At 41.2% G+C, this 15,121-nt stretch overlaps 2 protein-coding genes across 10 annotated transcripts in view; both read right to left on the bottom strand.

The window, feature by feature from the left end:
• The window catches only part of POC1B (POC1 centriolar protein B), a 142,954-nt gene that overhangs the window by 91,643 nt on the left and 36,190 nt on the right, over positions 1–15,121 (bottom strand). The window lies entirely within an intron of this gene.
• GALNT4 (polypeptide N-acetylgalactosaminyltransferase 4) lies at positions 9,850–14,837 on the bottom strand. The gene has a single exon (XM_079937192.1). The coding sequence runs from the start codon at positions 14,612–14,614 to the stop codon at positions 12,866–12,868; it is 1,749 nt and encodes a 582-aa protein (XP_079793318.1). The 5' UTR covers positions 14,615–14,837; the 3' UTR covers positions 9,850–12,865.

The raw sequence follows: 15,121 nt of genomic DNA, 5'->3' as shown, positions 1-15,121 counted from the left end.
AGAAATCCTCATTAGGACAAAAGAAAGAACAAAGTCCACAGTCACCTAGGCCAGTGTCAGGTCTCTGGAGGTGACAACAAAGAGCATACTAATGGTTTGCTCTCCCTAATGTCCAAAAGGCCAACAGTTATTGCGTCACCTTAAGTAGCAATAACTTTCTTTCCTCAACCCGAGCTCTCTCATTGATTTAACCAAAATCAACTACAGTTAACTGGAGGTTTGCTTTGCGAGGAATACCTTTTTCTGGAAAGAGATGGTACTGCCTCCCAATTATTGCATTTGTTGTTAAATTATCTTTTCTAACGGTAATAAATGTATATGATGCAGAATTCTAGTATTACAAGAGTATTTACCAAATTTCCTTCCAGCCCTTGGCCACCTGGTTTCCCTTCCTAGAGGCATAGTTAACATATTTGTTTAAGCACATAGGAGAGAGGATACTCATTTCCTTGAGTATCCTCCCGTGTGTTTAAGCAAATATGTGTGTCAAATTACTTTTTTTTCTGGATTTTTTTCTTCCATTTTTATTGAGATATAATTGACATACAGCACTGTATAAGTTTACGGTGTACAGCATAGTGATTTGACTTACACACATCAAATGATGACCACAGTAAGTTTAGTGAACATCCACCATCTCATAGAGATCCAGTAATGAAATAGGGAAAAAAATATTTTTCCTCATGATGAGAACTCTTAAGAGTTTACTCTCTTAACAGCTTTTATATACAACGTACAGCAGTGTCAATTATAGTTATACACCCCTAGTACTTATTTACCTTACATCTGGAGGCTTGTACCTTCTGACGACCTCCATCCAAATCCCCCTTCCCCCACCACTGCCTCTGGTAATCACAAATCTGATCTTTTTTAATGAGTTTGTTTTTTTCCTGTTGTTTCCTTGCCATTAGATTCAGGATATACACTTTTGACAAGAACACCACAAAAATTATGTTGTGCCCTTATCAGTGCATCATATCAGGGTACGCTTGGTATCTGTCCCAGTACTGGTGAGATTAACTTTGATCACTTGGCTTAGGTAGTTTTTGCCTTGTAAAGTTAGTATTTTTCCACTTTGTAATTAATTAGTATTTTTTCGGGAGATACTGTAAACTATATAAATATCCTCTTCCTCAATAAACTGTCACCCACTAATTTTAATTAATTAATTTATTTATTTTTGGCTGCGTAAGGTCTTTGTTGCTGTGAGAGGGCTGTCTCTAGTCACGGAGACCGGGGGCTACTCTTCTTTGCGGTATGTGGGCTTCTCATTGCGGTGGCTTCTCTTGTGTGTTGCGGAGCATGGGCTCTAGGCACGTGGGCTTCAGCAGTTGTGGCGCACAGGCTTAGTTGCTCCGCGGCATGTGGGATCTTCCCGGACCAGGGCTTGAACCCGTGTCTCCTGCATTGGTGGGCGGATTTTCAACCACTGTGCCACTAGGGAAGTCCATCACCCACTAATTTTAGCATCCTTCAATGATTTTCCAACCCATTATTCTTCCTATGGTTTACTAATTAATGTTTAATTAATGAACTAATGTTTAATTTGTTAATTTGTTACTTTAAGGAAGAATCTTCTCTTTTTCTCCACTTATCTACTTATTCAGATACTTGTTCGTATCAGTGTGAACTCAGATTATTTTACTCAGTGGGTTATAATTCAAAGCTATCATTATTTATTTTGACTCATATTGTTCCAGATTTGGCTAGTAAGAGCCCCTTAAAGCTGGCCTCTGTGTCCTTCTGATATGTGTCCATCATTTTGAATACTTCCTTACTTCTAGAATTACAAGATGTTCCAAGATGTACTTTCCCTGCTCCAGCCCCGGAATAGGTCTTTTCTCCCCAAGAAGCTCTGATTCCTCTTAATAGAGAGTGGTATTTAGAAACCAAGATCTGGAAACTATGTTTGCTCATTGCTACTGCTGTGACAGCTAACAGAACTAAGAAATAAGGTATAAATAGAAATCTCAGCAGGCAGAACTAAGAAAGCAGATATAAATAGAAAGCTGTATCTATCAATATGTAGAAATGAAGATAAAGATATTAAAAACCATGAGTTCATATTGATAACTCTAATTCCATCTAACAGCACCAAATACATTCCAGCCCTCCCTCTTCTTACATTTATAACTCTCTTCCCCCACAGTAAAAAATCTGGCTCACGTTACACTCAATATATTTTTGTTCAAGTCTAGAGCACGCAAACGGTTTCAGAATCACTAACCCACACCCCTGCAAAAAGCGGTGCTACTAACTAGAGTTCAGGGTGCAGTTTTACTCCTTTTGATCTTGCCAGCCTTGGTTTTATTCTTTATTAGAGCAAATCTACTTCAGTTTTAAATTTAGTTTTCGGGCATGCCCTTTATTTCAGATGTGGTCCTGATGCCTAAGGCCTGGCCTCCCTGGTGTCTCGCCTGAGATGCTGGGCAAGATCTCCCCTTTGTCTGAGCTAGAGCTGGAGCGCTCTAGCCCGGCATGGTCACTGGGCTCACCACTCCTCTTTCAGCCCGGCAGGAAGGGGTCTCCGCTAGACCTCACACTCTCTCAACTTGCACCTCAGCCAAAACTGCAGCAGGCCCCACAGACATCTGAGGCCACGTACCCCACTCAGCAGCAGCTTCTCAGGAACCCTGCCACACGCATTCAGCCCGGACACAGGCAGAAGAACTAAGACCTCTGCTCCGCTTTGCTCCACCTCTGCTGTGCAGCAGGAAGAGTGCCCCCGGGGAGAAAGCCAAGTAGGGAGGAGCTCACCTTCGTTGCAAGAAGGTGTTTCCTTCTCGCAAGGATCACCGGTTTACATTCCCTGTTTGCTCAATGCCCGAAAACAGTTGCCTCATATATTCTGTCTCATTTTACAGTTGTTTTCAGCTGGAGGGCAAGTTTGGTTACCAGTTACTATCGTGTCTGGAGGCAGAAGTTGGCCTTAGTCTTTTTAATAGCTGCATAGTATTCTATGGTGTAGCTATACCTTAATTTATCTAAGCAGTCTACCCTATTTAGGTTGTTTACAAATGATGCTGCAATGTACATGTGTCATTTCTGACATATGCAAAATAACACTGTGATAAATGCCCAAATGAATTATTGATGGGTCAAAGAGTACATATTTTAGAATTTACTAAAAAGGTCCATGTTCATAATATAGTATCTTTCACAACTTTATAAATTTGGATTATATTCCTCTTAGGCCTTTTCATTCCATAATCAAGAGAGTCCTAATAACTCAATCACCTCTATATAGAAATTCTTGAATTTTTCAATTATTGCAGAAGTCCCTCAATATATTTCCTACCCTCATTATGTTCTGCTTTAAAACCCACTACCAGAATGAAACTCAGCTCTCCAGTTTGAGGGCACCATGATTTTGTACTTTCTGTTGCATTTCCAGGTTCATGGTGGTCTTTGGTTCACAACAGAAACACTGGACCACCTTCTTCAGGAAAATATAAACAAGGAAATCTTCTAAGGAAATCTAAGAGAAGGAGTTCACTGTAAGTATTTTTTTTTTTGCGGTACGCGGGCCTCTCACTGTTGTGGCCTCTCCTGTTGCGGAGCACAGGCTCCGGACGCGCAGGCTTAGCGGCCATGGCTCACGGGCCCAGCCGCTCCGCGGCATGTGGGATCCTCCCAGACTGGGGCACGAACCTGCGTCCCCTGCATCGGCAGGTGGACTCTCAACCACTGCGCCACCAGGGAAGCCCAACTATAAGTATTTTTAAGAAAAGAAAAATAAAATGTAATCCCCAGGCATACACATCCATAAACCCAGACAGAAGGGAGATGGTTGCACAATAAAAAGATAATATTCTAACCGTAACTAGATAAACTTTAATACCCTATCTAATACTTTCAGAATTGTTTGTACAATCCAAGCACTATGTAATAGTATAATTAAGTGATGGCACTGACTTAAAATTCCTGTCTGAATGAGGGAATAATTTTCTTGCCAGCTGACACTAAGTAGTTAGCTTGCTGGTGTAAGCAGAGTCTCAAAGGAGTTGTGACTGCTTTAAGAATAATCTTTAGTAATGACAATGTGGAGAAATTTAACGTATTCAAATTCTGTATCTCGATGAGGGGTGACAATCTTAACACAAACCCTTCTCGAGTTGTCACTGTGGGCCGAGTACTTTTAAGAACTTGGTAAACATCCTTTTACATAATCCTCACAACGAGGTAGGTGACCATTATTATCCCTTTTTTACAGATGAGGAAATGAGCCTTGGTGAGGTGAAGTAACTTGCCCAGAGTCACGCACGTTGAAAGGAGTAGAGCTCCGTGTTTAACTGGGTCTATCAGACTCCACAGCCGGGGCATTTAACCAAGAATCCAGTGCCTGGAGAAGCTCTGGGGATTTACTGATTATCCCCATTGGAATTACTTGGGGACCTTGTGAAAAACGTGTATTTCTAGTAAGTTACATTCTCTGGAGTAAAACCCAGGAATCTGAACTTTTGATCACTTTCTCAGTCCATTCTGATATATGTGGACATCTGAGAAATACTGCACTCTGCTACTGCCTCTCAGTGTGTACCCGAGCTTACTTTAGCGCTTGGGAGCAATTTTTAAAACTATAACAGTAGGAGGAACTTAAGTAAATCTGCTACACAGGTTGCCATCAAGAACCAGAATAGAAAAAGAATTTCTGGCAAACTTTAATTATAGTTTCACTGTGAGGAAAATAACTTAAAAATTCACAATTTCATTCTGCCTCTATTCAGAAAGAAAAAGGAGATATAAACTTGTCCTATACTGTCATTTACTCTACAAACGTCCCACAGATTAAATAGGGAATGAATCAATGACAGGGTAACCTTGAACACAAAAAGAGGAAAAGGTGACAACATCAATGTTAAAATATATCGTTTTAAATGGAAACTTCTAAAGTGCAGCTCAGATTGTGCACGTCACATGAAAATGCTCTTAAACTCTTCTAACATTTGTATAAACTTAAGTGTGCCCCTCTGGAAAACTGCCCTAATGGAAAAGAGTGTGGCTCCAGAGGCCGACTGGAAGTCAGGCTCACCCAAGCTCTGCTGCTTACTAGCTATACCGCCTCAGCAAAGTTACTCAACTTCCAGTTTCTGTCTGCATAAAGAGGGATGGTATTTCACAGGTGGTCATTTTTTCCCATCCTCTCCTCTCTGATCACCTTCCAACTCATCCTGTGAAACCCAAGAGCTCACCACCTTCCAAGAGGCTACTGAGTATAAATCCACCATGCTTCATGCTGTTTCCTCCAGTCATGACCAGGAATTTAAGCCTTCAGCCTCTCTGGTCATCAATTACCCTGCACTCTCTCCCATAATGCTCCAGATAGCCCCTTAGCTGACCCTGGTACCCATGCCTGCTCTCCTTCCCCAAAGCTACCACAGGCCAGAGAAACACCCACTACATGATCCCTCTTGTATACACATCCTCCTCTCTGAAAGTCCCTCCTCCTACTAACCTACTTACACTTTGACTCTGCTCGGGGACATCAAGTTCCCTGCAGCCCTTTCAAGCAACAATCATTTTCTCTTTCACGCTTCAGGTCTTTCTCTCCGTTCTAACTCCTGGTATTATTAGTTCATTCAACAGATATCTCACCCCTACCACATGTAAGGCATGGTGGGCGGGGTGGGGAGAGTCCTAAGTAACGATACAGGCAAAAATCTCTGAATAGGGAGCTTAATTTTTTTTTTAAATTTAAGTTTGTGTGAAGCTTTATTTCATTTAAGTAACTTCTTTGGGTTTCAGTAGACGCATTGTTTTAATGAACATTTCAATAAATGCAAAATCAAATATGCTGGCAGGTCACAAACTTATCTGAAAATTGCAGGAGAGCTCTTGACTCGGGCAGCATTTTCAAGTGCTAAAATCTATACTGCATCTCAGACACAGGATCTTAATGGAAGAAAATATCTTTCTCCAAAGCCATGTGAACAGTACACCTATCACCGTTCTCCCAGCAAAATCTGCTTTAGCCATGATAACACCCAAAGCAAAGACCAATGATTATCTTGCCAGCACTTGTCCATGTGCCTCTTTGTGCTGAACTACTTTATTTGTAAAACAGGGAGCCCTGGTATAGGCTTAAATTTAAGCAGAGAAGAGGGAAACAAGTCAATTAGCAGGCAAGCATATCACTTTAAATTGTGCTAAGAGACATGAACGATAAAGCAGGATGTCACATGAGAATTTTTCATGGGCATAGAATACTTTATTCAGATGGAGTAATCAGTGGCATTTTAAGTGGAGGCGTGAAGCACAGGAAGGAGCCAGCCAACCAGAGTGAGGTGGTGAAGAATATTTCAGACTAAAGGGACAACCAGGCCTCTCCAAAGACCTTTTCTTCCATGCTTCCTCAGCAGCCCATTCCATGGTCAAACCCTGGATTTTGTCGCCAGCAGAACCAACACTTCCCTGATTGCTAAATGAAACCCACTACCCTTTGACAACATGCTTTTCTTATAGCTTCTTTTCTGGATGAGCTTCTAACTCATCCAGAACTCCAATCCATTGACCTATGTTCTCCACTGAGGCTCTCTATCACTATCTTCATTTCACTATCTGATTTATAATCCTCACTTCTCTCCTTATCCAAATTATAAACCCCTTCTTACACATATATTCAATCCTTTGACTTTTCCTCCTTCCTTCAAATTCCTCTGGCAAAATCCCAGTCGCTCTGCCTTTTCTGAGACTGTATCTGTGCCAGTGAGAATTGCTAGACACACTCCCAGGAAGACTGGAAATACTATAAATTCATGATCGCTAATTGCACACGGATCTTCCACACTACCCAGTGGTGCTCAATTCTATAATAGTTCCCTTCCCCACTCTTTCTAATGACTATTTAATATCTTCTTCTCTCTCTTCTACATTTTTACTCCACTCTATCTACACCTTGGCTTTCATAATACCTTACTATAATGGGTTCCCCTCCTATTTTTCCGACTCTTCCTTCTTTGATTCTTTTGTCATTTCCTCTTCTGATCCAAAGGTTGGAGAGCCTTAGGACTCAGAAATGGACCATTTGCCCTCATTGTTCTATGTTTTTCCCAGGTGACCTCATCTATTCCCATGACTTTAAATACCATTTGTATGCTAGTAACTCCCAAATTTCTCTTTCCCAGGCTATCACCGAGTTTGAAGACCACCATCCTAGTCTGAACCACCATCATCTCCTGCTGATATAATAGCGCCTAACTGATTTCTCTACTCACAGTGGTTCAATCTCCACGTAGTAACCAGAGTGATCTTTTTGAGGTATAAATCATATTGGATCATTCCCTCATTTAAAATCCTTCAACAAATTTCCATGACTCTCAGAACAAAAGCCTAAAACATGCCCTCTTAGTTTCCTGTGGCTGCCATAACAAATTACCAAAAGCTTGGAGGCTTAAAGCAACAGAAATTTATTCTCTCACGGTTCTGGAGGCCAGAAGTCCAAAATCAAGGTGTTGGCAGGATCACACTCCCTCTAAAGGCTCTAGGGATTTCATTCCTTGCCTTTTCCAGCTTCTGGCGCCTCCAGGAGCTCCTTGGCCAGTGGCTCTATCATTCCGATCTCTGACTTCACGTGGCCTCCTCCTCTTATCTCCTCTGTATGTCTCATTAGGGCCCACCCAGATAGTTCAGGAGGATCCCTGCTCAAGATCCTTGATTACATCTGCAAAGACCTTTTCTTTCAAATAAAGTCACATTTACAAGTTCCAGGGATTAGGACATGGACATATCTTTTGGGGGGTCGCCGTTTAACCCACTATAGCCTCCAAAGACAACTCAAGCTGCCTCGGCCTCCCCCTGCAATTTCACCTCCCAAAGCTCTCTTTCTTCATTTGTTTACAGGCTCTACCCATTCTGGCCTTCTTTTATTTCCTTGATCAAGGACAAGCTCTTTCCCACCCTTGATTTTTGCTTATTCTATTCTGTCTCTAGTCTTTGCCTAGCTAGCTCCTCCTTCAGGTCTTGAGCTAAATCTAACTTCCACGGAGAAATGTTCTTTGACCCCATAAACTTAAGTACTTTGCCCCAGTTTTCATCCCTCAAAGAAACCTGTTCCTTTTCTTCACAGCATTTGATTGTTTTCCAGTTTCAAGTTGTATCTGCACATGATTTGTATGTTTACTTGTTAATATCTGTCTCTATCACTGGACTGTGAATTCTTCATACCATCATAAGAAGCACACCTGTTTTGTACATCTCTGTATGTACACCCAAGCATAAGACAGCACCTGACACATAGCAGAATTAACTTTAAAGAAAAAAAAAAAGAGTACTAAGTAAATAGAGTACCTCCTATTCCTTTTATGAAGAGGATTAGATAAGTGTAAATAAATGGGTTAGAATGATGATCAGACAGCTGAGGACACTGCTGGCCTGCAGCAGACATCCCTTCCCAGCCAGCCTGGGAAATGATCAAGTTGGGCACAAAAGGAAAAGTAGTATCTGACTACTAACTAGCAAGTTAGAAGGAGTTCTCTAGTCTTCAGTTCTGCCACAGACAATTATATACTCTGGGAACTCGTTTCACCTTTTATAATAATCTCTACCTCCTGTTCAAAAGGATTGAGGTTTTTTTGAAATCTTAAGAAAAAACTCCAATACAAACTGGTTTCCACCTGCACCCTCATATGAAGCTCGGAGATTCACATATTTATCTAACTTCCTTAATTCTGCTGAATTACAGCATGACTCAAGTATCAACAATAAATACTGCTGGCCTGTCTTAAAGTCTACTATGCACAGAGGGACAGAGAAAAGAGCAATCTTTTCTGAGACACATGAAATTCTCCAGCCTCTTTTTCTCCCCTGAACTTTTTTTTTAATTGAGATACAATTCACATACCACAAATTCACCCTTTTAAAGTGTACAATTCAGTGTTTTGCCCAAAGTTGTACAACCACCGTCACTAATTCCAGAACATTCTCATCACCATCACCACACCCTCCAAAAAACCCATCCTCATTAGCAATCATTCTCTATTCCTGCCTCCCCCAGGCCCTGGAAGCCACTAATATTGTCTCTACGGATTTTCCAGTGTTTTCTAACGTTCATGAAACTGAAACACAGAGAGATGAAATGATCTGCATAGGGTTGCAGTCATTTAGAAACTTACTAGCAAGATTATATTACTCATTATTAGGAAGATTATAACATATATTTATAGTAACGTTTTAAACTGTACATAAAAAAAAAGATCAGTGAAAATATGTTTAGCTTGACTACACATATCCTAAACGTGGCTATAAGACATCTGATATACAAAGCGGAGTCCTTGGGCTGGTGATGCTCAGGCAGTGTTTCAGGCCAGGGAGAGGCAGGGGTGGAGGGTGTTTGGAGGGAATCACTAAAAGAGGGACAGAGATGCTACTGGTGGACAGGAATTGCACTTAGGGACAGGGTGATGCAGAGAGAAGGTTGAGGGAAATGGGAAGCTATGCAGTTTACAGGACAGACATTTCTTTTCGGCCCAGGGTTCTGAAATTTGTGCTAAGGTGCCCACGTACCCACTTGCCTCCTTCTATAGTGTCCCCAATTTGTCCCAGAGATCTCCGATCATTTCCAGTTTGTTTATGAGTAGTTAATGCACGAGTAGTGTTAACACCACTTCAGAATACTTGCTGGTTAATGACACTTTGCAAGATAATACATGAAATTCAACTTTTTAAAACATTCTACTGCCTGCATTGTCAAATAAGTAAAATAATTACAAGCTAACTTACTTCTATAACCATCAATAAATGTGTACACAGGAAGAGTGACCCCAGGGACTAAAATCATCAGAATCCATTTGCAAAAATAATTAGGCACACATTTTATTTTATATGTCTTAATCAATATTGCAAATACCATTGACAAAAGGAAAGAAGGATGGAAACCGCTCATCACACACAAAAAAATTCATCGTTCAAAAGAGATTAATCTGAACCTCAACATTCCTTGTGCTCATTTTAAAACATTATTAAAACATCAATAGAAAAGGACAAAAAAGTCAAAACTAAGTATTTTATTAATTAAAATTGAGACCCTAAACCAACTAAAATTACACAACTGAAAAATAACCTCCTATCATCAACCTAGAAAAGTGAGATTTGCCAACAATTAATGAATACTCAGGAGCCTACTACTGGGTGCACAGACAAATCTTCGTTTACAAACAAGTTATTCTGAGTTATAGAGATCCTGTAGATGACCAGATTATCATTTTTTTAAATGGCTGCTAAAAATGACTATTTACTCAACATATTCATAGAACTGAACACTAAATAACATAGTGACCATTTAAAGTTGAAACTTCTTGTCTACCAAATTTTTTATAAAACTGTTTTTAAGCATATAAATTAAAAGATCAACTCTTAATTACTGCAAAAGAGAGCTTTGGTACCAATAAATTAGAAGTAGGCAATCAAAATATACTTTGTAGTTTTACAGTGTATTTTAGGAATTAAATTGGAAATGCCTATATATGAAAATTGGGTCTCATTCTTCCGTTACCTACATTACTGTGAGGAATGAACAGCCCACTGATTCCAAATTACTGATATAAATAAAACACTAGCCTAAAATTTCTTCCAAAAAGATTAACAGGTCACACCCTGCAATTTAGGCAAAAGGTAAATAAAGAATTAAGCGCTTTACTTTTCAATGCTCCCTTTTTTTTCGATGGGAGCAGCAAGATTCTAGAATAAAAATAATTCCAGTAAGTACATTTAGAATATGTCAATCTTAGTTTCCCATTTGGTAGGGGGCTAAGAAGAACAACAAAAATAAATAAAAAGAGAAAGGGTGATTTTTAAAGACGAAAAGGCATACTGAGCAAGGGGTGAGGGTGGGTTTAGGAGCATATCTGCTGCCAATTAACCACATCAGAGCAGATTACAAACCCTCCTAAATTGTACCCAGGGCCATGCACACTGCACATGGAATCTGGACAATTCTTTGCTACATAACATAAAGTTATTAACACATTTTTATTTTAAGAAACAAAAGAGAAACAAAATATTCAAAATACATAGCAATTTTACTTTTTGAAATGGTTATCCTACAAACTTTTCTTAAATTTAGATTTTGCAAAGTTCCTACTCTCCAAGTCATCAAGTAGACACCGAAAACAACTTCCGAGTACTGTGGACTGATGCTTTATGGAGCATGCATTTTTCACAAATCTAGACCACAATGAACTAATTAAGATTTAATTCTGAATTCAGCCTGTGATTGAATTCTGGATACAACATTGGAATAAAACCAGTAAAAATAATTTTTTAAAGTATGTTTACTTCTTGCATAATTTAGTTTGGAAAATATTCATATTCTTAACCCAAAAGATAACTTTTAGAGTTTGAAAGATTAAAGATAAAAAACAAAAATTGGTTCAGCAATTGTCAAAATAAAATGAATACAAACACTGACCACAACTCTCCATTCAATCCAAAATAAACCACTTCAGTTGAGCTCAGCTCACTTAATTTTTAAAACCATTTCTTTTTTTCCAGCTTCATAACTGGACTGAACGTTGCGCAACAACATTACCTACGTTAGCAGGGAGGAAATAAAGGTGTTGTAAAGATTGCACAGCGACTGAATGTACAAGCATAACATTTCAGAGCTGGAGAGATCTTCAAGACCTGCTCCAGCACCCACATTTTACAGATGAGAAACTGAGGCCCAAACTAAGTCAATCAAATGACTTGACCAAAGTCACAATCATCGGCTGAGCCATTCATTCAGTCAGTCATTCACCCACAACTACTGACAGCTGCCTAAGCACCAGGCTCAGGGTTAGGTGCAGAAAACAACCTGGAAGGCAGCATCCACCATTGCCAAGGCTATCTTTTCCCCTTGTTTTCTTAAAATTGATCCTTAAAAGTCCTAATCAGCAAGAAGTCTGTAGGAGAGTTCCACAGCTTCTGTAGATGTGGGCCCACTTTCAGTTTCACACATTTCAGTAAATGCAGCTGTCCTCTATTGTGTTAATTTTAAGTGATTAAGCATTTACTTTAAGTGATTAAGCATTAACAAAGAGAAGCACAGTATTCTGAACGAGTCCCTCTCCAATACATTCATAACTTAAGGAAGTGCAATCAGAAAATGCCCTACACACACAAACAAGTTCACAGAGAGGACAGCTTACAAAATCAGAGTGATGTGAGGTATCAATATAGATCAGTTAAGTCCAATAGCTCAAGTTTGCAGTCTGGAATGTAAATATCTCTCATTTCATTCAGATATGGGTATATTTTTCTGAGATGTCTGTATGTTAAAAAGACCTCTAAACTTACATTCAAATTCACATCTAATGACACATATGTCTAAACCAGGTCTTTCTCCTTAAGATTAACTTTCCTTGATTTCTATTTGAGTAAAGGAAAATTAAAATTAAAAAAATAAACAAAACCTAAAATTTAATGTGCTGGCTAAAGGAAATTGAAATTCTATGTACAATAAAAATAGCAATAGCTCAAACTGCACATTTATGAGTTGTTCTTTTGTTTTTTTTTGATGGGATGCGCAGTGAACTTACCCATCAAAATAAATCATCCCTCGTTTTGCATGGACTTTTACGTTCTTTATCATTAAGTCTGGCACTTAAATGTTTTGTGTATCTCAAGTCAAATTCATTAAGAAGAGACCATATTGACAAAGCTCTTAAATAAAACCCATAAGTAAGGCACTTTGAAATATTAAACAGCAGCTCTCTGTGTACCCAGTTTCAGTGTTTTTACCAAAATGATCCACAGCTTTTACAGAGCTCTTGCAGATGACCACTGGGTGAATGCTGATAAACTTAATCTTCACTGAGGCTCTCTGAAGGCTCTTTGACTTTCCTCAAGCTATCGTCAGCTCAGGACGAGAAAGTGCTGTTATGCTCTTCTATTTCTCAAACTTCCAGATTTGATTTTTATCTAAAGCATCACAAGTTCTCATTTGAACATCAGGTCGGCCCTCAGGTGTCCGGTAAGCACTAAGACACAGTCCTGAGTGGGGATGAAAAATGGTTCCATCTTCTTTAAAATACCAAATAATGTTTGCTGGAACAGGAAACCCATCTCTGGGACAATTTTGCATTCCCACGTGACTTTTTTGCTCAGGAACCTCTGCACATAACTCTGTCACTGAATTAAACCTTATTTCTTTGTTCGAAGTATATTCAAAGAATTGATTGCCTCCTTGACCGTGGCATCCAAACAGTGAAAGGTTAGCACCTGTGGGGTTGTTGTCAGGAGAATTATAATCTAAACATTCAGAAGAGATCCCAATACTGCGAATAGCTCCGTGCCAGCCTGGCCTATCCTCTGGAACATGTAAATTAGAAAACACATTTTTCAAATACCAGTCAAAGCTCTTGCACCTCAGCCGTTCTCGTAGTAATTTTCTTTCAGAAATATCGCCATAAGCTTCTTTCCTTGCTGGAGGGTTTCGATTGTAGAAATGCTCTTTGTACCCGTCCATCCACACTTCCGCTGCCCGAGCAGTATTCTGCAGGAAATTGGGCCGAGCATATGGCGCCCGCTTGGGGAAAACGTGGCCCACGTGAGAACAGGGGTGGATCTCCAGTTTACCTCCACACTGCCACACCCTAAAAGACAGCTCCAGATTTTCACCTCCCCACACTTCCATCCCAGTGTCATAAGTTCCAAGGTACTGAAAATATTTTTTGCTGACAGCAAACAGTCCTCCAGCCATGGTGGGTGATCTGATTGGGTCAATTCTCGATTTCCTCCTCTCCCTTTCATGTTTGGGGACAGAATGCCACTGGAACGTTAGACGCCAGTCAAACCCACCAATCATGGGCTCCCCAGTCTGCATGTAGAATTCAAAAGTATTCCAATCAATGGTGTCTATAACAGGACAAACAATTGCTGTTTCATCTTTAGCAATCCTTTCCAAAAGTGGCTCCAGCCAACCAGTATTACACTCACAGTGACAATCCAGGAAAGTGAGGACATCCCCAGTGGCAAAAGTGGCCCCAATCAGACGGGCCCTAACCAGCCCCTCCCGCTTATTTGTTCTAATCAAGCGGACTCTATCGAGATTGCTGATGTAAGTTTCAAGTTGTGTCTTCAAATAAACTCTGTCGCTCAAGTCATCGACTAAGATGATCTCCTTCAAAAGGACTGCAGGAGAAGTTTCTAAAACACTGTGGATGGTGCGGAGCAAAGTCGACCAGGCTTCATTATAGAAAGCAACGATAACAGAAGTGGTGGGAAGTCTCCTATAGTTAAATTTCTTGGATTTACACTCATACATTCTTTTATCCTCTATGTGGCGGTGCAGGGAAATCCTGTCACTGAGGTAAATATTAATGGCATATCTCTCAATGAGTTCTTCTTTCTGCTTCAGTTCACTCTCCTTAAGCTGGAGTGTGCTGGCCTTCCCCCACTCCCCAAGTGCATGGGAATCTGCAGGGGGCTTCTCATAAAGCGGTCGAGACAAATCCACTGCTTTCTTCCCGGAGTCTGAGAGCTGTCTTGGGCCCCGGTCCCTGGTAAGGCCGGCTCCTGGGGAGGCATGGAGAGTGGAGACGGAGAGTTCCACCAGGAGATAGGCCACTGTTAAAAGCGCCAGCAGCAGGCAGCTTTTGCCTGCCCACGTCCACCTCACGGCCATCCGGATCCTCATTGCTGGGGCGCGGATGCGGCCACCAGAGCCACCACGCAGGGGAAGGGCTGCGGGACCCGACGCTGGAATTCCGGGCTCAGGTAGAAGCGAACTTCCCAGCAGGTTCCTCCTTTCATGCAGGCGCTCGGCTCCTTTCCAGCCGCGGGGGCTCCCCGGGGGTCACCTAAGACCACCCCGTGCTCGGCCTCCGGAACAGCCCCAACGCCTCTCTCCCCACTTCCTCCTGCTGGTCTCACAACTTTTCACAAACTCTCCAGCCAACACCCCTCCCTCCCGGGGCCGAGGACAAACTCCGCCCCTTCCCACTTACTCCTCCTGGTGGTTAGTTCGCGAAAGTCGTCGGCCAGGCCCAGCCCTACAGGCGACCCTGCGGGGCCGGGCTGTGGGCCGGGATGACCAAGGTGGCCCCAGCTCGGGCCCACTCTGGCTCCGAATGCATCTCGGCCGCTTTCAACAGCACCTCCACCCATACGTCCTCAGTGGTTCTCGCGGGGGCCCGGCGTGGAC

Source organism: Stenella coeruleoalba (genome assembly GCF_951394435.1).
Source record: "Stenella coeruleoalba genome assembly, chromosome: 11".
Taxonomy (NCBI): domain Eukaryota; kingdom Metazoa; phylum Chordata; class Mammalia; order Artiodactyla; family Delphinidae; genus Stenella; species Stenella coeruleoalba.
This window is presented reverse-complemented; position numbering and strand designations above follow the sequence as displayed.

Coding starts and splice junctions, on each gene's coding strand:
- GALNT4 (XM_079937192.1), bottom strand. CDS start 14,614: ATGAGGATCCGGATGGCCGTGAGGTGGACGTGGGCAGGCAAAAGCTGC.